At 44.9% G+C, this 21047-nt stretch overlaps 2 protein-coding genes across 2 annotated transcripts in view; one reads left to right on the plus strand and one right to left on the minus strand.

Moving 5' to 3' along the window:
• The window catches only part of LOC126281947 (peroxiredoxin-4), a 37603-nt gene extending 37284 nt beyond the window's left edge, over window positions 1-319 (minus strand). The window contains exon 1 of the mRNA XM_049981309.1: window positions 160-319. Within this exon, the coding sequence (XP_049837266.1) occupies window positions 160-319 (160 nt within the window). The remainder of the gene's footprint in view (window positions 1-159) is intronic.
• Window positions 320-519: 200 nt separating this feature from the next.
• Window positions 520-21047, plus strand: part of LOC126281943 (cysteine and histidine-rich domain-containing protein morgana) — a 66999-nt gene continuing 46471 nt past the window's right edge. The window contains exons 1-2 of the mRNA XM_049981295.1: window positions 520-623; window positions 741-847. Of these exons, the coding sequence (XP_049837252.1) occupies window positions 548-623; window positions 741-847 (183 nt within the window). The 5' untranslated portion in view covers window positions 520-547. The remainder of the gene's footprint in view (window positions 624-740; window positions 848-21047) is intronic.

Consider the following 21047-nt stretch of genomic DNA (forward strand, 5'->3'; position numbering starts at 1 on the left):
TTCGTAAAAAACAATAAAAAAGTGAATCTATAATAAAATGTGCTCACAGCATCACTGGACTGAACTGTAGGGTACTTTCTTAGACTGTTAAGTGGCGTGCAGATTTTGATCAACAATGGACCAAACAGCTGCATCAAAGAAATATAACTCCCAACTTACTGACAGCTTTAGTCCATTGTAGTTTATGGTCTACAGTATTTCCAATTTCTTGGGGATACACATCTCCACCGCCATAAGTATGACACGAATCTTCTGTTAACGCACTGCCTACACTCAAAATCATACAAACAACCAAATACTCGTAAACACCCAACACCATATTGCTCGGGAATGTGTACACGCAGAATACTGTTTAAAACACCCAGGTACTCTCAATACCGGGTCCACTTAAAAGTCAGAGATCTTGGTTCTAAAATATGTAGTAGCTTTCAGAGCACATGGCTATCAGGATTGCTATCTTTGGTGTCAATAATTGTAAGCGTGTGCGAGTCACTCGAACTTTGTTGTGGTGTTTTGACTCTGTTATTCAGCTGATGCTGATTTAATTATGACTAGTGAAAATCTTCAACAGTGCTACAACAAGGGCTGTGGGCAGAAGTTTGATCCATCTAAAAATACCGAAGGTTCTTACAGATACATTTAAAAAGGCCTTTTAATACTAATTCTAGAATGTTCTTCCAAACAAATCATATGAAATTAAAAATTAACAGTAGTAATGCTAGGTTTCTGGGCTGTTGCAGATTCTTGTACGTTTCACCCAGGGCCACCTTTCTTCCACGACGCCTATAAAGGTTGGTCATGCTGTAATAAAAAATGCACGGACTTCACCGAATTTCTGAACATTAAAGTGAGTGAGCTGTTGTTATTCTTGTTGTGAGCATTCTGTTTATGAGTGGAAAATTCCATCAAGAAATTATTGTTATTACAGTGTGTTTTCTGCACTATGTGGTAGCATTATCTAGTATATGCACATAACATTTCCTTAATGAATAAAAGATACAACTACCACCACAAACTCCTGTCATGTGTCAACCTGTACATTTGAGAGTAGTACCCAACGTCCTCAATTATTTATGGAATATATTCAATCTGTGTGTTCCCTTACAGTTTTTACTCTGTACAGTACTCCCAAATATGATGTAACATGTAACCCATGTATCATTCTTTCCACCTTGACAGTGTTTTCTGTATGTATCTCTCCTGACTGATTCTGTAGAGCACCTTCTCATTTCTTCTCAGTCCACTTAATTTTCAACATCATCCTGTACCATCCCATCTCACACACACAGATTTATTACTTTTCTGGTTTTAACTTAGAGTTTTACATCTGTACAATGCTACACTCCAAAAATACATTTACAGAAATTTCTTCCTCTGATTAGCCCTTGTGTTTGGTACTAGTAGCCTTCTTTTTGCCCAGAACGCACTAGTCTTGCTTTTTGTGTCCATCCTTGCTTCATCTGTTGTGTGTTGCGTTGCTTTTATGGTAACAGAGTTCCTTCACTTCATGTATTCTTTTGTCACCAATTTTGATAAGTTCATCATTAATATCAGTTCTACTACTACTCATTATTTTTGTCTTTCTTCGGTTTTCTCTATATCCATAGTATGGACTCATTAGACACTTCATTACATTCAACAAGCCCTGCAATTTTTCCTCACTTTCACAGAGGATTAGCAATGCCATCAGTGATTCTTATCAAGCTTAAAGTGCAATTACAGTGTAAGCATAGACATGCTAACACCGTAATTGTGCGCCTTTACCTATTAATAGCTTTTCATCCTGAATTTTAATCCCTCTTTTGAACCATTCTTTATCTGCATCATTGCTTCTTCGTGGGTGCAGCAGTCCATTCTTGGTCTTCCATACATAGAGTAACTGATTGGCCTCCCATTTTTCTGAAGCTATGCAAGTGTTATATGATACAGTCAGTCCTACACAACCCATTCATTTTCACCATCTCACTATAGCATTAGTGCTGGCCGGAGTGGCCGAGCGGTTCTAGGCGCTTCAGTCTGGAACCACGTGACCGCTGTGGTCCCAGGTTTGAATCCTGCCTCGGGCATTGATGTGTGTGATGTCCTTAGGTTAGTTAGGCTTAAGTAGTTCTAAGTCTAGGGTACCGATACCTCAGATGTTAAGTCCCATAGTGGTCAGAGCCATTGTAACCATTTGACTATAGCATGAACCAATGTTGCTTTTAATTTTACCACAACTACATTTCTCAGTAACACAGTGTAGCCTGTTTTACCAAATATATTTTGTGTTTGACTAATTCTTGCATTGAATACAATCTATAAGCAGCATAAATTATTTTTAATATACTGTACAAAGGCTGCCTTCATCTCGTTCCATTTCCCTGAAGACACTTATTTGTTGTGGGATTTATGACACAAAGTGTGAATGCATCAATGAATGTCACATTGAACGCGAAGTTGTTATTGATTTACAAATTTCAAGTTCTTTTTTAATATACTATGAAACTCTGGTATGAATTCTAGACAAAGTCATGTAGTCCTTATAGAATTATTTTTACTTCTAGTATTGTCATTGTGAAGTTCATGTTTCACCTTAAACCCACACTTCTTATTGTTCAGGAATGCCATTGTGTAATAAATGTATTTGTATGTAAGTTGAATGAATTCCGAGGCAGTGGCTTTTGTAGGATGTACAGTTACCAACTTTCTGTGTGGTGTTCGTACTGCACACTTCTTTAGAATAGATACTTTTTCAAATTCACCTACATTGCTCAAGATCATTTCAATAGAGCAGTATTAAGAGAATGCATGCTAGCAGTCCAATCTGTAGTACAATGAAGTTAGAACTGTGAGCTCCATTGTACTCATCCCATGGTCTACATTTTTAAACCATTTGGTTTGCATTCAAGAGTAGGGTCAACCGAAATTAGGCGATTTCATTTGTCTGCTTTGTCCCAGACATAACTGTGTAGGGTTGTGTGAAGTCATGGTGGCATGATGTTTTTGAGTCAGGTCATGTTTGTAGTGATTATGTTCAGAAATTATTTGTTAGCTATGTTACTTAGGTAGTTATTTGATGTTCTGTGTTGAGTATGTGTTATTGGAAGAGCTTCTGTTGGTTTCCTAGTGAGCTACTTTGATTTTGCATATTGTGGCTGATGAATTTGTGTTTGTGTTTGGAATTACTAGGGCTGTATGTTTCTTACATCTACACTCCACAAGCTTCTTTGCAGTATGTGGTAGAGTGTACTTCGTGTGGTACCACTGTCACCCCCCCCCCCCCCCCGCGCATTTCCCTTCCCTTTTCCTGTTCCAGTCACAAATGTTTATGGGAAGAAGGATTGCTGGAAATCTTGTGTGTGGGCTTCACTGTCTCTTATTTTATTCTAATAATGTTTTTGTAAGATATGTTGACTCTTCTAAGAACTTACACTCATGGAACTTTAACAATAAACCACACCATGATGCAGAACGCCTCTCTTGCAGCATCTGCCACTGGAGTTGGTTGATCATCTCTGTACACTTTCATTCTTACTAAATGACCCTGTGGCTAAACGTGATGATCTTCTCACAAACTTCTCTTTTTCCTCTAATTACGGCCAGAAATTAAAGACATAATCCGTATCACTTTAGGCAAGGGGGTTACCTTCATAGTCTCGGATGTTATTGAATTTAGCATTTGTTAAAATTCAGGAGTAAGTAATAAAGTCATATATTTTTGTTTTCTTCAAAAAGATTCATGCCACGAGATACAGGCCTCCAAAGATGGCACTGTGAACACCATTTTGAAGATGCTATTTCGGATTTTTTTTTTTTTTTTGAAATGCTGTATATCTGTAACACTTCTAGATATGCTGTTAAGAGTTTTTTTATTTGAAAGGTAGTTGCTTTATGATTGCAACGGTGTCCTCCATTTGGACATATCTGTCAAATTTCTTTTACTGTCACCCTCTGAATCTTTGCAGATTTTTATTTATTTATTTTTTTAAGATGCCGATCCAGAAAAGTTAGATTTTTTTCTGTTGATTAGTATCATGTAGTACTATACTCTCTGTAAAGGAGAGCTTCCACTTTTAAGTTGAACAAGTTTTATATTTTAAAAAATACTACTTTTTTTTTACTTTCTAGGGTAATGTATGTCTTCACTGAAGTTGTTCCATGCTAATTTCTTTGTTACAATGTTTATTTCTATTGTCTTTGTTGTAGTTATTTCTTACACTTTGTTGTGGTTGTTCATTGCAGGTTTCTGTATTGTAGTTGTTCAGTACTAATTTGTTTACTGAAGAGGCTTCTAAGAAATTTGAGACCATTCAGTGAGTTCTGTGTTTTTGTGAGGAATTTGCCAGTTGACACAGTTGCAGTGTGTTTCTCATTTGAAGACTATTCCAAAGTGACAACTTTTTGTGTTCTAAATGCTTTGACAGAATAACAACAATGATACTATCTGAACAAGGTGAAACCTCCAATTATCTGAACAAGGTGAAACCTCCAATGGAGCAGATGGTGCAGCTTTTGCATCAATAGAGGAAGTATTAAATACCCTGAATCTGTCAACTACAGAGGTAGGTGTTAGTCCTGTTAAGAATCGGTGGACAGACAGCAGAACTGACCACTCTCTTCAAAGTAGTAGTCCCATCTTCAGAAGCAAATGAACCAAAGCTCTCTTGCATCTCTTACCTGGAATTTTTCACAAACACCTATTCAGCTGTTGAATATTGTGCATCCTACAGTGTGAAGGTGCAAGTTTTAACTATTATTTCAGAGACATTTTCAAAGAAAACAATTTTGAACCACGTTCCATCAGTATCAAAGTACATGGTAGGCAAATCAAGAGATGTGAGGTCTGTAAAAGGAGTCTTTAGAAGACCAGAACCCTATTATTGTCATCCTGTAGGAGCAGCTCAAGTTCGAATAGTGGAGTCATTTTATCTGCAAGATAAATGGGACTGTTCTTACCAGAGTGCCAACAAAAATGACAGTATAACTGTAACAGTTGAGGTCAAAAAGTTGTGAAAAGAGAGGAGTACATGACTTGCAGTATTAAAGAAACAGTCCTAGTTATCTTCTAGATCTTTGAAACAGAGTCTTCGTATAAGAACACTTTCTCCCAACATGCACAAAGTCTGTTTTTTTTGTTTGTGTTATATATCACTCTTTTAAGGTTATGCAAATAGCCGGCGCACTTCACCCTCCTGTGGCCCCAGCCAGAAAACATTTCAAACAGTCCTTTTCACGAAATACACTGCAACTATGTCAACTGGCAAATCCCTCATGAAAATACAGAATTCACTGAATGGTCTCAGAGTTCTTAGAAACCTCTTCGGTAAACAAATTAGCACTGAACAGCTACGATAAAGAAACCTGCAATGAACAACCAAGACAAAGAAACTGACAAGAAACTACAACAAAGTGCAAGAAATATCTGCAACAATGAAAATGAAAAGAAAGAACTGCAACAAAGAAAGAGATAAGAAATAACTGCAACCAAGACAATAGAAATAAGCATTGTAACAAAGAAATTAGTAAGAAACATCTTCAGTGAAGACGTCTAAAAAAAAAAAAAAAATCTGTCCGACTTAAAAGTGGAAACTCTCCTTTTCAGGGAAGTAGAACTGTATGGTACTAATAAACAGAAAAAAAATCAAAATTTATAGATTGACGATTTTGAAAAAGAAAATTTTTTCCATAAATTACTTAAAACAGTTCAGAATGCTATAGTAAAAGAACTTTGACAGATAAGTGCAAATGGAGAATTTCTTTGTAATCATAAAGCAGTTATCTTTCAAATAAAAAAATATAAAATCAATAAAATATGTAGAACAATTCCACAGATACAGCGTTTTAAAAATGTTTCCAAAACTCGCATCTTCAAAATAGTGTTCGCAGTGTCATCTTTGGAGGCCTGTACCCCGGGGGCAGGAATTTTTTTGGAGAAAACAAAAAAAAGTGCTTTTCTTACTTACTCCTGAATTTTAACGTATTCTAAAATCAATAACATCTGAGACTATGAAGGTAACCCTCCTGCCTTAAGTTATGTGGATCATGCTTACAGGAATTTGGACTGAGTGTGGGCAGTTTTGTTTTGTTTCTAATTGTTTGTGGTTATCAAAGTTGGGTGGAGGTGCAATTTTTGATCAATTTTAGGGTTTTTCTTGTTTATGTTTGTTAATTGCATTTGATTGCAATTGATAGATATTGTGGATATTGGTTTACCATTGTTGGTTGGTTTACATATTTGATTAGTTATGGGAATGAGCTTTGGTTTGTTCTACTGTGGACACTGTTTTAGATAGAATAAGTGGAGGTTTGGATAATAGATTTGACGATTTATGTTTATTGGTTTTTGGTGCTGCAGCTTTGTTTTCACTGCCTAATAGGGAAAGTGAAATGTGGGGTATTTGGTTTTGTAATTGTGTGAGAGTTCATGGTATTCAGGGATTCATATGAGTTAAATATAGGTCAAGTGAAATTTGTGGCTCTGGGTTTCCATGTTGTTTACTGGTGTAATGAGTGACAACCTGGTCACCAAATTGTATCACTGGTATGTCTGTAACCTTGAAGACACTGTGGGTGAAAGCAGATGACTGGAATCAGAACTTTCAGTTTTGTCCAAGAGTCGTGTCAGAAATTTGCTTTTATGAAGGAACATAATACAATAGAGAATTACCGAATGAGGAAGTGCAGCTGTTAGGACACTGACCTCATTTTCGGGAGGACGGAGTTGCACTGTCTGGGCACCCCGACTTGGGTTTTCTATGATAAGGCAAATGCTGGGATGGTTTCTTATTCGAGGCCTTGGCCGACCACTTGCCCTATCCCCATAGGCTACCTGTCCTATTCTCTTAAAGGATTTTTTGTATGCTGTGTGATATATTTTGCCCTATTGATTGACATTGTATTATCTTGACAAACCCCATGTCATTGGGAGATTATACTTGGATGGATAAAGGTAAATAAATAAGTAAGTAAATATAAAAAATTACTAATATAAAAAATTACATTAATGAAAAATAATATAACACTAAAATGATGTTTCTATTGATCATTATATCTACATAGAGGGAATGTACCAAGTGTTATTCAGCTCACATTACCAATTTGCCTTGCATGAAATCGTCGATTGAATAAGAGCACTTCTATATGTGTGTGTATAAATTTTGTTTTCGGGGGATTTAACTTAATGCATATGAACCCATTTTATTATAAACATGTGTTCCCTTGTACTAAGGAGTCTGGGCAAACCATTTGATCCCGTGGGTAGGAAGCAGGAATTTTTCTTTGTTTCATATGTCATAGGTATGAATAAAATGATTTTCCTCAAATAATTATTGCATTGAGTCAAAAGAACACCATTGACTATAATAATAGGGATGAGAGAATACAGTACACATATTCAGAATGATGTCCTCTTCTGTTACTTTAGTATCCACCCCATGTTAACCAAGTTTCTGCAAAAAAGAAAACTGTGCCTAATATTAGATCCAAAGCAGAGCTAGTTGCACTATGCTACACTGTAGGGAGTGGATGAATGTGCGTGCATGTGCATGTTTTTTGTGTAGCCAGTTTCTTCGGTTTCTCAGTTGTTGTGAATGATCTTGATCTGGTTACATGTGGGCTTATTATGAAATGCATCGTGTGAATTTTATATGTATTCAGATTTGACCCATTTAACTGAAACAAAGTATCTGAGTGTCTGAGATTACTGATGACTAATTCAGGAACTCTGATTTTCAACAAATTATTGTGTGTAAATGAAATGTGTGGGGAGCTGGTAAATCATTCACTTACAGTTGGGTCTAGTATAGAGCCTTAATGTTCAGCTTTGAATAATTTTTTCCAGTAAGGTTAATTTTGCCCAATGAAAGTAACAATTAATTTTTGTTTTTTGTCCCATGAGTCAGATTTAACTCAGTTGTAAGGTACAGAGAGAGATTTTTAAGTGCGAATCAGACAAAACTTACCTTTTTGGTTGACTTATCCTCATGCTAGAGCCATTTCAGTTTGTTATCTATGGTGTGGCAAGGAATTTCACACTTAGGGCTTCATGCTTCATCCAATGTATGCCCAATGATCTCTACTTCTGGTACCTGTAACTCAGTTATATTTGTCTGGAATTGCATAAAAGAAGTCTTCAATCAATTGTAATCACGTAACATTATCTACAGACTGTGTAACTGGCCAAAGTTTTTTTATGCCTGAATACCCCGTTCCTTTCTGTGCCACAAAGAGGCTGAGTGAAAGGTAGTGAAAATCATTTGTCCTTCTTGTGCTGAATTCAAACAATTACTTATGCACCAACATCCATCATGCCCATGGCTTTGCCACTATCAGACATCACCTCTCCCAGTGTCCTTCTGGTTCAGAAACCCACACCTTGATCCTTTAAGAGTTTCATGAATTATCACAACTACAGCTCCTTTGAGGGAAAGGTATACAAACAAATCTGCGGAACAGCCGTGGATACCCACATGATACCATCCTATGCCAATTCGTTTATAGGCCACCTAGAGGAAGCCTTTGTAGTCTCAGTAAACCCCAAACCCCCTTGTCTGTTTGAGGCTCATTGCTGATGTCTTAATGATCTGGGCTAATGGCCAAGATGGCCTAACCTCATTCCTCCACAATTTCAACACCTTCTCTCCAATCCGCTTCACCCGGTGCTATCCCCCTGCGGGTTCGGGGGTTCGAATAGGCCCGCGGTATTCCTCCATCCCTCAAAATTTTCCGAAGAGCTTGCCGATTGGGGAAGGGCGCCTTCCTTAGTGCATTGTGTCCATCTTACGATAAGACTTTTCGCCAGCTTATACACCGTTGAATTGCAGTCCTGTCCGCTCTCCATCTCTTGGGCATGACTTCGTTTCTGCGTGCAGATTATACCTTGCACTGTGCAGTGCCTCTTTCTGCACCAACGGCGACCATGGACCACATGTTACCTAACATCCAGCACGGTAGCCAGTCCGTTGTGGTGGGGCTACCATGTACCCTGTAGGTTGTAGCCCCGTGACAACACAGGAATCGCTCTACTGATGCCTGCGCCGTTAACTCCCCACGTATGCCAAGGAGTAGATGCCTATCCTCCTGGGGTATCGGGACTCCCAGCAACGGCCATCCTGCCAGGTGGCTCTTGCCGTGGCTGGGTGGTGCCCGTGGGGAGGGCGCTTTGTCGGAGTAAGTGGCATCAGGGCGGATGACCCGCAATGAAGCATGGTACATCGTCTCTCTCAGGTGGCCAGCCGCCAGCAGTCTCTAAGCGTTCTTGGGCTCAGTTTAACGCTCAGAAGTACGATCCAAAAACGTTCCCCTCTCTGGCCACACCGTGGGAGGAACGTAAGTCTCAGGATGGCAGTAGCAGTTATTCGCCCCGCTTCTTAGTTTGTACGAGGGCTGATGGGGAGTCTTTTCTCTCCACAAAGCCTCAGTTCTTCATCGAGCATTTAGAGGACAAGTTTGGGGAGGTGGAGGGCTTGTCAAAAATGCGCTCTGGGTCAGTCCTGATACAAACGGCATCCTCTGCCCAGTCACGACGGTTACTCGCTTGTGACAAGTTGGGGGATGTTGCCGTTACGATCACACCCCATAAGAGTTTAAATATGGTCCAGGGAGTTATTTACCATTGGGATTTTCTTTTGCAGTCTGATGAAGAGCTGCGCGCCAATTTAGAGCGTCGAGATGTACATTTCGTCCGGCGCGTTCATCGGGGTCCGAAGGAAAATCAGATTGCTACCGGTGCCTTCATCTTGGCCTTCGAAGGGGATACCTTACCGGAAAAGGTCAAGGTGATGGTCTACCGATGTGATGTTAAGCCCTATATCCCTCCCCCGATGCGATGCTTTAAGTGCTGGAAGTTAGGCCATATGTCTTCTCGCTGCACTTCCTGCCTCACATTTCGAGATTGTGGACGCCCATCACATCCCAATTCTCCATGTGCCCCGCCTCCCATCTGTGTCAGCTGCGGGGAGCACCATTCACCTTGCTCGCCAGACTGCCGCATTTTCCAGAAAGAGCGTAAAATCATGGAATACAAGACCCTGGACCGACTAACCTATACCGAGGCCAAAAGGAAATACGACCGACTCCATCCTGTGAGACTGACACCTTCCTACGCTGCTGCTACAACACCTGTGCTAGCCCCGTCTGTTTCTCAAATTGTGGCCGGATCGACGAGTAGTACAACTCCTCCTGCCCCCTCGCCAGTGGGGGGCTCTACCCACCGGGTTGCTCCTGTGCCACCTACCTCAGGAGCAACACCATCCCACCCATCGGGGACGTCCGTCCCCACTTCTAAGCCGGAGAAGTGTCCAACTTCTTCGGCTTCTCACGCTCGCAAGGGGTCCCTTGGGTCCCTCCCTTCCCAGGTTTCTGCCAGCGAGAAGGCTGACGACCGACAGTGGCGTAAGTACCCGCAATCAGCTGGTCGTAGGGCTTCACGATCCTCCTCCGTCCCGGAGACTGAATCGGTGAAGCCCTCCCAGTCAGTGCGACCCAAGGAACGGTGTGAGAAACCCAAGAAGAGCTCTCAGCCCAAGGAACTCGCGGTGGCAGCAGGTGACCCAGCGGCATAATCTTCCTTCCCAGTCCCGTCATGCCTTTCTCAGCCATGGACAACACCATCCTCCAGTGGAACTGCAGCGGTTTCTTCCACCATCTAGCTGAGCTCCGCCAACTTATCAGCCTACACCCTTTCCTCTGCATTGCTCTGCAGGAAACTTGGTTTCCGGCAATGCGAACCCCGCCCTCCGTGGCTCCCGGGGTTCTTATAAGAACCGGGCAGCTTATGAAAGGGTGTCTGGTGGCGTCTCCATCTATGTCCTGAACTCTCTTCACAGCGAGTCTGTACCTCTCCAAACACCTTTAGAGGCTGTCGCTGTTTGTGTGTGGACGCCACGGGCTGTTACCATCAGCAGTCTTTACCTTCCACCGGATGGTGATGTCGCACAGCATGTCCTGGCTGCTCTGATAGCCCAATTGCCGCCACCTTTCTTGTTACTGGGCGACTTTAACGAACATAACCATCTGTGGGGTGGGTCGGTGGCAATAGGTCGAGGCCCATTTATTGGCGCAGCTCGATCTCTCGATATTAAATGATGGTGCCTTCACACACTTCAGTGTGGCGCATGGCACATACTCCGCCATTGACCTTTCGATCTGTAGCCCTAGCCTCTTACCGCCTGTCCAATGGAGAGTGCATGAAGACCTTTGTGGTAGTGACCACTTTCCGATTTTTCTATCACTACCACAGCGTCAGTCTTCTGGGCGCCCTAGCAGATGGGCTCTGAATAAGGATGACTGGGACTTGTTCTCCTCCACTGCCGCTATTGAGCCTCTCTCTAATGACGACATTGATGCAGTGGTTCAATCGGTCACCACCGGCATCGTTACTGCCGCCCAATTTGCCATTCCCCTTTCTTCTGGGTCCCCTCGGCGGCGAACTGTGCCTTGGTGGTCGCCTGAGATCACTGAAGCGATTAAAGCTCACCGGCGGGCGCTCCAGCGTTACAAGCGACATCCCTTAATCGAACACCTTATCGCCTTCAAACGGCTGCGTGCGCGAGCCCGCCGCATTATCCTCCAATGCAAGCAGGAGTGCTGGGAGCGGTATGTGTCCACCATTGGCCTCCATGTCACTCCATCCCAGGTCTGGGCCAAGATTCGCTGCCTCTATGGCTATCGGACCCCTGTCAGTGTCCCTGCGCTCTCACTGAATGGAGCAGTTTGTACTGACTCCGACGTCATTGCAAACCGCTTGGCAGAGCACTTTGCTCTGAATTCCGCTTCTGCCAACTACCCCTTGGGCTTCCGCTCCATTAAAGAGCTGATAGAACGTCGGAGTCTTTCTTTTCGCACCCACCATCCTGAATTGTACAATGTTCCATTCAGTAAGTGGGAATTCCGCAGTGCCCTCGCCGCTTGTCCTGATACCGCTCCTGGGCCAGATAGCATCCACACTCAGATGCTGAAACACCTTGCAGTGGACTGCCAGCGACGCCTCCTCGACCTTTACAACCGCATTTGGGTCGAGGGTGAGTTTCCGTCGCAATGGCGGGAAAGTCTTTTTGTCCCTATTCTGAAACTGGGGAAGAACCCTTTGGAGGTGGACAGCCACCGTCCCATTAGCCTCACCAACGTTCTTTGCAAGTTGCTTGAACGGATGGTGAGCCGGCGCCGACTTCTGCCTTTACTACAGCTCTATTGGCATTGCAGCTGCTGAACGTCAGCTACAGGGCGCAATCCGCAAGGCACAGTCTTGGGCTGTAGCGCATGGTTTTCAGTTTTCGGCAGCCAAGACCTGCGTTATGCATTTCTGCCGGCGACGCACTGTTCACCCGGAGCCGCGGCTTTATCTTGACGGCGAGCTTCTTTCAGTGGTGGAGTCCCATAGGTTTTTGGGGGTGTTTTTTATTGCCCGATTGACTTGGCTGCCTCATATTCGACAGCTTAAACAGGCGTGTTGGTGGCATCTAAACGCTATGCGATGCCTGAGCCACACCGGGTGGGGCGCCGACCGATCTACTCTCCTACGGCTTTACCAGGCGTTAGTCCAGTCCCGTCTGGACTATGGGAGTCTGGCTTATGGCTCAGCATCCCCATCTGCGTTGTGGCTGCTGGACCCAATCCTCCACAGCGGGATACGCCTTGCCACTGGTGCCTTTCGGACCAGCCCTGTGGACAACATACTTGTGGAGGCAGGTGTCCCTCCAGTGCGGTTACGACGCCAACAATTACTGGCTGCTTATTCAGCCCATGTTTTTAGCTCGCCCGGGCATCCAAATTATCGTGTCCTGTTCCCGCAGTCAGTCGTCCGTCTGCCAGAACGTCTGCCCCGGTTGGGTTGTCCGATCGCCGTATGCGTCAAACAGCTTATCTACGGGCTTGAGTGTTTCCCTGTACCACCTCCTTTCCGGGCCCCTGTGCATACACCCCCATGGTGTGTGCCTCGCCCTTGCCTTCGGCTCGACTTGGCATAGGGCCTGAAGGACTCAGTCCCTCCGGTGCCCTTCCGACGCCGCTTTTATTCCATCCTGGCCACGTATCACGGCTCTAGCGTTGTCTGTACCGACGGTTCGATGGTTGCTGGTCGTGTCGGTTATGCACTAACTCTAGGGGACCATTCTGAACAACGTTCGTTGCCGGCTGGCTGCAGTGGTTACACTGCTGAGCTGGTCGCCATCTTTCGTGCCCTAGAGTATATCCGCTCCTGCTCAGGTGAGTCCTTCGTTATCTGTAGCGATTCCCTGAGCGGTTTACGAGCTCTCGACCAGTGTTTCCCTCGTCTGGTGATGGCTATCCAGGAGTCCCTGCATGCTCTTGCCCGTTGGGGCAGATCTGTGGTCTTCGTTTGGACCCCGGGCCATGTTGGGATACTGGGAAATGAAACTGTTGACCGCCTGGCGAAAGAGGCTACTAGTGCACCATCTCTGGAGATTGGCCTCCCGGCGACTGATTTGCGGGCACTATTACGCCGCAAAGTTTTTGATTTATGGGACACTGATTGGTGCAACCTGCCCGTGCCAAAAAAACTCCGCCGTATCAAGGAGACGACTACTGTGTGGCGGTCATCCATGCGAGCCAACCACAGGGAATCAGTCGTCCTTTGTCGGCTCCGCATTGGCCACACCCGACTCACGCACAGTTATTTACTGTGTCGTGAGGATCCCCCTCTTTGTCGTTGTGGGGCGTCCTTGATGGTGGTCCATATTCTGTTGGAGTGCGCCCTTTTAACTGTGTTCAGGCAGACTTTTGCGCTGCCTGATACGCTCTCTGCGCTTTTATCTGACGACTCTTCCATAGCGGACATAGTTCTGCGTTTTATTCGGGCAGGGGCATTTTATCGCTTAATGTAAGTGTGTGTTTTTGTGTTGATTCTGTCCTATGGCCTACGATTTGTCTGATTTTTTTTCATGTGTTTCTCGGTGGTTGGCTTTTCCCCTTTTGTTTGTATGGTCGGCCAACCACCGTCACACTCTGTGTGATTTTAGTTCGTCTTGTCTGGTCTTTGTCTATGTTTCTCTTGTTCTGTGTCGTCTGTCTTATCGTCTGTTGATCGTTTTTATCCTCTGTGGGTGATTTTAGTATTTTGAAAAAGGGACCGATGACCGTAGTAGTCTGGTCCCTTTAACCCCCTCAAACCAACCAATCACCTGGTGCTTAGCCACCCAACGTGCAACCTTCCTGGATGTCGACATCCACATCTCTGTTGGCTCCATCAGCATCTCTGTCAATATTAAACCCTGATGACAAACAGTACCTGTCTTTTGGCAGCTGTCACCCCTTCTGTGCAAAAATATTGCTCCCTTATAGCTTGTTCATCTGTGGCAGGCACATCTGCAGTAGCAAGAATTTCCTTGTCCAGTATGCTAAAAATCTCGCAAAGAGCATCACAGGCAGCCTGTACACACCCCCCCTCCCCACCTCCCACCTCCCCACCCCTCTGGGTTCGGGGGTTAGATTAAGCTCGAGGTATTCCTTCCTGTTGTAAGAGGAGTCTCTCATTTTTAAGTCTTTAAGTGATGGTCCCCTGTAGGGTTTGACCTCCATGTTCTAAATTTTCCCGAAGAGCGAGCCAGTTGGGGAAGGGTGCCTTACATGGTGCATAGTGTCCATCGTGCATTGAGATCTTTAGCCCACTTTCTCGTTGTTGTTGCATTGCAGTCCCACTCATTCTCCATCTCTTTGGTGAGGACACCTTCTTGGGTGCGTTTTCCACCATGCACTACGCACTTTTGCTTTCTGCGCCAACGAAGACCATGGACTTGTTTGCACATCGTATCCTGCGCGGTAGTCAGTCCATTGTGGTGGGGCCGCCATGTACCCTATTTGTTGTAGCTCCCTGACCACACAGGGATCACTCTACTGATGCCTGTGCCATTAACTTCCCACATGTGCCAAGGGTTAGATGCCCTCCCCCTGGGACATTGGGACTCCCGGCAAAGGCCATCCTACCAGGTGGCCTTTAGTGCGTCTGGGTGGCGCCCATGGAGAGGTCCCTTGGTCGGAGTGGGTGGCATCAAGGTGGATGACACATATTCAAGCATAGTACATCATCCCTTGCTGGTCATCAAACACCAGCAGTCTCTAAGCGTTCACAGGCTCAATTCAATGCACAGAAGTGCGACCCCAAATTGTTACCCTCCCTGGCTGCACCATGGGAGCGACGCCAGGCTAAGGATGGCAGCAAATCTTATTCTCTCCAGTACCTAGTATGCACGCGAGCTGATGGGGAATCTTTTTTGTCCATGAAGCCTCAGTTCTTTGTAGAGCATTTAAAGGTCAAGTTTGGGGAGGTAGAGGGCTTGACCAAAATTCAGTCTGGGTCAGTCTTGATAAAAACAGCCTCCTCTGCGCAGTCACGGGCATTACTCGCTTGTGACAAGCTGGAGGATGTTTTTGTTACTATCACACCCCATAAGAGCATAAATATGGTCCAGGGTATTATCTTCTTTTACAGTCCATTAACGAGCTGCGCGCCATCTTAGAGCGACGAGGTGTCTGTTTCGTCTGGCGCATCCACCAGGGTCCGAGGGATAATCAGGTTGCCACTGTGGCCTTCATCTTGACTTTTGAGGATGACACATTACCTGAGAAGGTGAAGGTGATGGTCTACTGCTATGATGACAAGCCATATATCCCTCCCCCAATGTGGTGCTTTAAGTGCTGGAAGTTCGGCCATATGTCTTCCCGCAGTACTTCCAGCCTCATATGTTTAGATTGTGGTCGTCCACCCCATCCCAATACTCCATGTGCCCCGCCTCCCATCTGTGTCAATGGCAGGGAGTACCATTCCCCTTGCTCGCCGTACTGTAGAATTCTGCAGATGGAAAGGAAAATAATGGAATATAAGACCCTGGAGAGCCTGAGCTACACTGAAGCTAAAAGGAAATTTGAAAGGCTCCATCCCATGCGCATGACAACATCTTATGCCACCGCTATAACTGCTGTTACAGCCCCATCTGTTGCACCAATTCCAGTCAGCTCTGAGCCGTAAGACTACACCTGCCCCCTTGATGGTGGGGGTCAATTCCTTTCCTTTTGCTCCCGCACGACCTACTTCAGGAACAGCACACCCACAACCATCGGGGACATCAGTCCCCTCTTCTAAGGTGGAGAGGCGTAAGTCGTCTTTGGCTCATCTCGCTAGGAAGGGGGTCTCTTGGGTCACTCCCTTCCCAGGTTCCTACCAGTGGCAAAGTGGACATCCACTAGTGGCTGACACAGCCACAGGTAGCTGGTTGTAGGGCTTCATGGTCCTCCTCAGACTGAATCAAAGAAGCCCTCCCAGCTAGAGAAACCCAAGGAACAGTGCAAGAAATCGAATAAAAAGACCCCTAAGAACAAGGAAATTGCAGTGGCACCCACACCACCGCTACCTACAAGCTCTGCGTCTGAGGATGAGGTCTGGCGTCCGCTGAGGACCTAGATAACGCCAGACCCTCAGACACAATGGATATAGACTACTCAGGCAAAAAGTCGGTGGCAGCAGGTGACCCTGAGATGTAAACTGCCTCATTGAATGTTCCATGCCTTCCCAGTCTCTTGAAGACGTCATACTCCAGTGGAATTGCAGAGTTTTTTTTCCACCGCCTGGCTGAGTTACGGCAACTGTTAAGCTTTATACCTGCTTTCAACATTGCCCTCAAGGAAGCCTGGTTCTCGGAAATGAAGACCCCTGCCCTCCACGGCTATAAGGGATATTACAGAAACCGTAGCAACTGTAATCGAGTGTCAGGCGAAGTTTGCGTTCATGTCCTAAATTCAGTCTGTAGTGATATGGTGCTCTTTCAAACCCCTCTTGAAGTTGTTGCTGTTAGGTTAAGGATGCTGCAGGAAATAACTACAATGTATATCTTCCTCCAGATGGCGCAGTACCTGAGAATGCATTGACTGCACTGATTACTCAACTCCCTAAACCCTTCCTACTTTCAGGGGATTTTAATGCTCATAACCCCTTGTGGTGTGGCACTATGCTTACTGGCCCAGGCAGAGTGATGAAACTTTACTGTCTCAGTTCGACCTCTGCCTCTTAAACACTGGGGCCGCCACAAACTTCAGTGTGGGTCATGGCAGTTACTCGGCCATTGATTTATCACTTTGCAGTCCAGGACTTCTCCCATCTGTCCACTAGAGAGCACATGACGACCTGTTTGGTAGTAACCATTTCCCCATCTTCCTGTCACTGCCCCGGCATCGTGCCCGCGGACGCCTGCCCAGACGGGCGTTAAACAAGGCGGCCTGGGAAACTTTCACCACTTCTGCAACCGGTGAATCTCCCCCACATAGTAACATCAATGTGATGATTGAGCAATGACTACAACAATCAATTCTGCCTCACCCTCTTTTTATGCAGACGACTTCTGCATTTCATACTGCTCCACCAGTACTGGTGTTACTGAGCGGCACCTACAGGGAGCCAGCCACAAGGCGCAGTCGTGGGCTCTATCCCAAGGCTTCCAGTTTTCAGCGGTGAAGACGTGTGTCATGTATGTCTGTCAGTGTAGTACAGTTCATCTGGAACCAGCACATCACCTTAATGACAATCCACTAACTGTCGTGGAGACATATTGATTCTTAGGTCTGTTTTTTGACACTTGTTTGACTTGGCTTCCTCACCTCCTTCAGCTTAAGCGGAAGTGCTGGCAGCACCTCAATGCCCTCTGCTGCCTGAGCAACACCAACTAGGGTGCAGATCGATCCACGCTGCTACTTCTCTATAGAACCCTTGTTCAATCCTGCCTTGACTATGGAAGTGTGATTTATGATTTTGTTGCGCCCTCAGCATTGCGATTGCTCGACCCCCCAGAGTTTGACTAGTGACAGGAGCTTTTAGGATGAGTCCAATGACCAGCGTACTGGTGGAGTCACTCCATTGAAGATCAGATGTGCACAACTGCCCACCGGTTATGTTGCACGCATTCATAGCTCTCCTGAACATCCTAATTACCGTCATCTTTTCCCACCCAAGGCGGTTCACCTCCCGCAAAGACGGCCAAAGTCAGGGGTAATGAATGCTAATGATTTGTGTGCGATCACTTCTGTCTGAACTGGGGTTTTTGCTTTCACCACCTCTTCTCGAGGTCCATTCACGTACACCTCCATGGTGTAGTTGTAAGCTGAAGCTTCACCTGGGCCTTTTGCGTGGCCCTAAGGATCCCGTTAACCCTGCGGCTCTCCGCTGTCACTTCCTCTCGATTCTTGAAGTGTTCCGGTGCTCTGAAGTGGTTTACACCAAAGGCTTAATGGCTGACGGTCACGTTGGATTCGCCTATGTTCACAGCGGCCATATTGAACAGCATTCCTTACCCGATGGCTGCAGTGTATTTACTGCAGAGCTGGTGGCCCTATCTTGTGCACTTGAGTACATCCGTTCATGCTCTGGCGAGTCGCTTCTCCTCTGTACTGACTCCCTGAGCAAGTTACAAGCTATCGGCCAGTGCTACCCTCGCCATCCTGGTAGCAACCATCCAGGAGTCCATCTATGCCGTGGACCGTTCCAGTTGTTCCGTAGTGTTTGTCTGGACCCCAGGACACGTCGACATCCCAGGCAATGAACTTGCTGACGGGCAGGTCAAACAGGGCTACGCAGAAACCGCTTCTGGAGATGGGCCTCTCCGAAACTGACTTGTGTTCCGTCTTACACCGCAAGGTTTCTCGGCTTTCGGAGGTGGAGTGGCATAACAGTGGAAGTGAATGTGTGGAAGTCTTCCCTGCAGGCTTCTTGCAGGGAATCAGTTTTCCTTAGTCGACTCTGCTCAGACACCTCTGTTGCGAGGACCCACCTCAGTGTTGCTGTGGCTCCCAAATGACGATCGTCCACGTCTTGCTGGACTGCCCAGCTTAGCCGCTCTGCGGTGAACTTTTAACTTTCCCAGCACCCTACCTTTGGTTGTGGGTGACAATGCTTCAACAGAGGCTTCAGTTTTACGTTTTATTCATGAGGGTGGGTTTTATCATTTGATCTGAGTTTTAGTACATGTCCTTTGTCTGTCTGTGTCCTCCACCCTAGTGCTTTTAGAGTGGAAGTTTTAATGTGTTGCAGAGTGGCTGACTTCGCCTTTTTACTCTTGTTGTCGGTCAACCACTTTCTTGTTTTACTCTTTTCTAATTGTTTCTTGGGTATCTGTGTTGTTTCCTTGTCATCTTTTGTTCGTTTTAGTGTTTGATGCCTTTTCTTGTGTTTTTTTTCACCCTCTCTCACTCTCGGTATTGTGCTGTACGTGTCTTTTGTTTTATTCTACCCCTTGTGGACATGTTTTATAGGAACAAGGGACCGATGACCCTGCAGTTTGGTCCCCCCCTTAAACCAACCACCCTCCCTCTTAAACCAACCAACCGCCCCCTTCCAATTTAGTTGTCAAACAGATTTTCAGTGCCATATGTTCACACATCCCTTATTCTCCCTCCATCCCCAAGAATCACCTGCAAATCAACACTCCTCTCATCACTGAGTATCACCCCAGATTGGAGTAACTGAACCATATCCTTTTCCAGGGCTCCGACTATACATCATTATGCCTGAAAATGAGGGACATGCTACCCAAGGTCCTGCCCAGCTCTTCTAAAGTGGTATTTCATTGCCTATCCAACCTGTACCTCATCCTGGCCCATCCCTGTGCCACTTGTTCTCCCAACCCCTTGCCATTGTACTCCACTCCTGTGAAAGGCTCATGATATCCCACTAGAGGTAGAGCCACCTATGAAAGCAGCACTGTGATACAATCGCTTCACAGCATTTTACATGGGCATGATCACCTACCAGCTGTTCACCAGAATGAGTGGCCACCATCAAACTGTAACCAAGAACCTAGTTGACTATCCAACATACTGCAGAACTGCCTTACAACCCATGCCATGTGGATCCTTCCCTCTTGCAACAGCTTTTCTGAAGTTTGCAGATCCTTTGATCCTGTAAGTTTCCTGACCTCAGTCTCCACTAACCTAACTCTACACCATCCACCCAACAGTTTCCCCTTTCTTTGTCCTGTCATCCCTCCCACCTCACACCTGCGTGTCATGTTCATTGTGTGTGACACATCACTGGTTCTAGTAAGTGTGTCACATGTCGAGCCTGCACACCTGCTACCTTCCTCCGGGCCATAATATACCCACCCCAACCCCTCCTGTGGTTTCTCGCCTCTCTGTCCCTCAACCCACCTCACCTGACACAACCTCCACCCCAGTCCACCTGCTAAAATGCAATCCCAGCATTGTGTGTCCAGCCAGTACAATGAGGTGTGTGTGTGTGTGTATTTAAGTTTACTAAAATAGAACCTTGAAGGACAAGGTAAGGCATAATTAATCTTTTTCAGGGTGTCTTCAGACTAGTCTTTTAAGCTGTGACAGAATGGGTTAAGTAATTTTGAATTTAATGTTTAAAGTTGGTGATTTTCATTTTTTTAGTGTAGAATGTGACCAATTTCACACCACTTAGAACATAAGACTGTGATCAATCTTTTTTCTTCCTATTTTTCCAGAACTACTTAATGCATTGGCTAATGGCTTGCCTCTGTTCATTTGACGTCACTCTCCTATATTGTGGTTGCTGGATAGGAAATATTGCAGTGCTGATCACTAGCCTGAAATATTCCCTGTCCTGCATGGTGTATTCCAAAGCATTATTTTAATTTGGAAATGAAATTGGTGGTTATTTGCACATGACAAAATTTTCCCTAGTATTTCTTACTTGTAAAACATATATAAATGGAAGATATCATTAGTCTTTCTAAAATATAAATTTTATGTTTTAGTGTGACATAATAGGACAATAAAACATACATTTTTTGATTACATTAAAAGGTATTTTTGTATTAGAGAACAACAACTAAATTTTGCAAATTAGTAATAAAAGTACTAAAGAATTTATAAAAACACAAATACAGAAATGTAATCACAACATACCACAGAAAACTTGTCTTTTGAAGCTATTGTTCCAGTGTGTGTTGTCGTATTAGCAGATATCTAGGAGGGGTGACAGCTACAAAGTCATTACAGTGTGCAGGTGTGTATTTTATGCAGTGTAGGTCTATACAGTTTTTAATTCTCCTACAACAAATTTATGTTCAATAATCAGGGTTTCA

This window comes from Schistocerca gregaria, chromosome 1 (assembly GCF_023897955.1).
Source record: "Schistocerca gregaria isolate iqSchGreg1 chromosome 1, iqSchGreg1.2, whole genome shotgun sequence".
NCBI lineage: Eukaryota > Metazoa > Arthropoda > Insecta > Orthoptera > Acrididae > Schistocerca > Schistocerca gregaria.